Genomic DNA, 2,792 nt, shown 5'->3' with positions numbered 1-2,792 from the left:
TGGGTAGAGAGGCGGCAGGACCTGCAGTTGTGTACTCTAGGTAAACATCCAGAAACCTGGAATCTATTGATGAGATGGTTTTATTATATTTAATAAGATATATTCCCATGTCCTTCTAAATATCAGAAAGTCTTGAATTAAAGAATAAGTTTCTATGTCTCCAAATAGAATATTTTATTTTTCTTCAAACTCCAGTATACATCCTATCTCTTTTTTAAAACAATAGAATTGGAATCAAAACTGAAAATGATTAATCTACACCTACTTTCTAATTCATTATGCACACAAAGCTCTTTTTAAATATACCAATAATTTTCATATATAATTCAATTCTGCTACTGAAATTGTGGTTTCTTTTTATAATTTATATAGCAGGTATCACTATTATAAACAAAATTATTTTTAGTCCCTTATCATGAATTTTTTTGTCTGAGAGCAAAAACTTTGTTTATGATTATAAATTTAAGAAAAAAATCTGGGAAAGGAAAATATATGAAAAAGTATATATCATAAAAGATGGGCTTAAAGAGTTTAGCTACATTGATATAGAGAATACAAAAACATGATGTAAAGTGGATGTCTTATTAAACTGCGGCTATAATGTAGAGTATGATAAATCTAGGAAACGAACACTGTATTATATAGAACTGAAGAAATATCTGAGAAAGACATTATGTGAAAGCAGGTGCAATAAAGTACATGTGTTATTATTACATACAGAAATTGAATGTAATTAAACTTCAGTGTCAATAGATAAGAGTACTGGCAATTCTGATATGTAAAGATCAAAGGGATGGGAAAGGTGCCTCCTCACAAGGTCCCCAATGAAGAAGCCAGAGAAATACCCAGGGAGCTGAAGGGGACTGAAGCCCATAGAGGGAACATCAATATGAGCTAACCAGTACATTCAGAGATCCTTTGAACTATACCACCAATCAAAGAAAACACATGGTGGAACTTGTGGCTCTAGCTATATTTGTAGCAGAGGATGGCCTAGTCGGTCATCAATGGGAGGACAGGCCCTTGGTCCTGCGAAGACTCTATGCCCCAATATAGGGGAATGCCAGGACCGGGAATGGGAATGGGTAGGTTGGGGAGCAGGGAGAGGGGGGAAGGGGATAGAGGATTTTGAGAGGGGACACTAGGAAAGGGGATAACATTTGAAATGTAAATAAAGAAAATATCTAGTAAAAAAAAAAAAAGGAAAAGAAAGAAAAAAAAAAGAAAGGTGCCTCCATATTAATGTGTATCTTCATCTAGGTAGTGATATTGCAAAAAAAAAAAAAAAAAAAAAAAACTAGGACATACACTTACTGTCTATGTATTTTTCGGGTAAGAATGTATATGAAAATTGTGAACACTGCATCTACTCATCTAATTTTGAATACGGTTTTTGGAAACATACAAAATAAGTTTGGTTTTGGTTTTGGCTTGTTTTTTTGCATACAAAAAGGATTAAAGTATAAAAATAAAAGATTAATGTTATTTGACTAGACACATGTACAGGCTGTGGTCTTGGGTAGATAAGCATTTCCATCATTCATGGAGATTTCAAAGGAAAAAACCCTCAACCTTATGTTTGTGAATTCAATCACTGTTATTCTTGCAGAAGATATGTTGACTGGAAAACTTGTCCTTAACCAGTCTGGGACTCCTGAGTTCGTGTTCCGTGTCTTCACCAATGCTCCTGAATTCCAGGCGCTTCTCTTCACCCTCTTCCTCCTGCTCTATCTGATGATCTTCTGTGGCAACACTGCCATCATCTGGGTGGTGTGCACCCACACTTCCTTGCACACACCCATGTATTTCTTCCTCAGTAGTCTTTCTTTCCTGGAAATCTGCTACACCACAGATGTGGTACCCCTGATGCTTTCTAACATCTTTGGGGCCCAGAAACCTATATCGCTGGCTGGTTGTGGGACTCAAATGTTCTTCTTCCTCACTCTAGGAGGTACTGATTGCTTTCTCTTGGCAATTATGGCCTATGACAGGTATGTGGCCATCTGCCACCCTCTGCACTATAACCTCATCATGACCAAGAAGTTGTGTGTTCAGATGGTGATGGGCTCTTTAAGCTTGGCACTGTTTCTCTCCCTGCAGCTCACTGCCTTAATTTTCACCTTGCCCTTCTGTGGACATTACCTGGAAATCAACCACTTTCTCTGTGATGTGCCTCCAGTCCTGCGCCTAGCCTGTGCTGACATTCACGTGCACCAGGCAGTCCTCTATGTAGTGGGCATCCTGGTGCTGACAGTCCCATTCTTGCTTATCTTCATTTCCTATGTGTTCATTGTTTCCACCATCCTGCACATGCGCTCTGCAGAGGGTCGCCAAAGGGCCTTTTCCACCTGCTCTTCTCACCTCACTGTGGTCTTGCTACAGTATGGTGGCTGTAGCTTGGTGTACCTGAGGCCCCGCTCGAGCAGCTCTGATGATGAGGACCGGCAAATAGCCCTGGTCTACACCTTTGTTACTCCATTACTCAACCCTCTGATTTATACCCTTAGGAACAAGGATGTCAAAGGTGCTCTGAGGCACTCCATCTTCTGTAAATCAGCATCTCACTGTAGTTAAAGGCTTCAGGTCATAACAAGGAACATGTGTGGGTTTTGGACAACTGAAAAGAAAAAGCATATTATTTAGCCTGTTAAATGTCACATTTCATTTTTACTTTAAGGTGAATGCCACTGGGATAGCTATATTCATTTACTTGAAATTACTGCAAAACGTTAAAATGTGGAGTGAGGTAAGATTAACGATGAATATTGTAATTACATAATCTCAAAAACAAA

At 38.7% G+C, this 2,792-nt stretch overlaps 1 protein-coding gene across 1 annotated transcript; it reads left to right on the top strand.

The window, feature by feature from the left end:
* Nucleotides 1–1,614: 1,614 nt before the first annotated feature.
* On the top strand, nt 1,615–2,574 carry LOC110286060 (olfactory receptor 10Q1-like). The gene has a single exon (XM_021152520.1). It carries the CDS (start codon nt 1,615–1,617, stop codon nt 2,572–2,574), a length of 960 nt encoding a protein of 319 aa, XP_021008179.1.
* Nucleotides 2,575–2,792: the final 218 nt, after the last annotated feature.

Source organism: Mus caroli, unplaced genomic scaffold (genome assembly GCF_978045245.1).
Source record: "Mus caroli unplaced genomic scaffold, Mus_caroli_1 scaffold_20, whole genome shotgun sequence".
Classification (NCBI taxonomy): Eukaryota; Metazoa; Chordata; class Mammalia; order Rodentia; family Muridae; genus Mus; species Mus caroli.
This window is presented reverse-complemented; position numbering and strand designations above follow the sequence as displayed.

Coding starts and splice junctions, on each gene's coding strand:
- LOC110286060 (XM_021152520.1), top strand. CDS start 1,615: ATGTTGACTGGAAAACTTGTCCTTAACCAGTCTGGGACTCCTGAGTTC.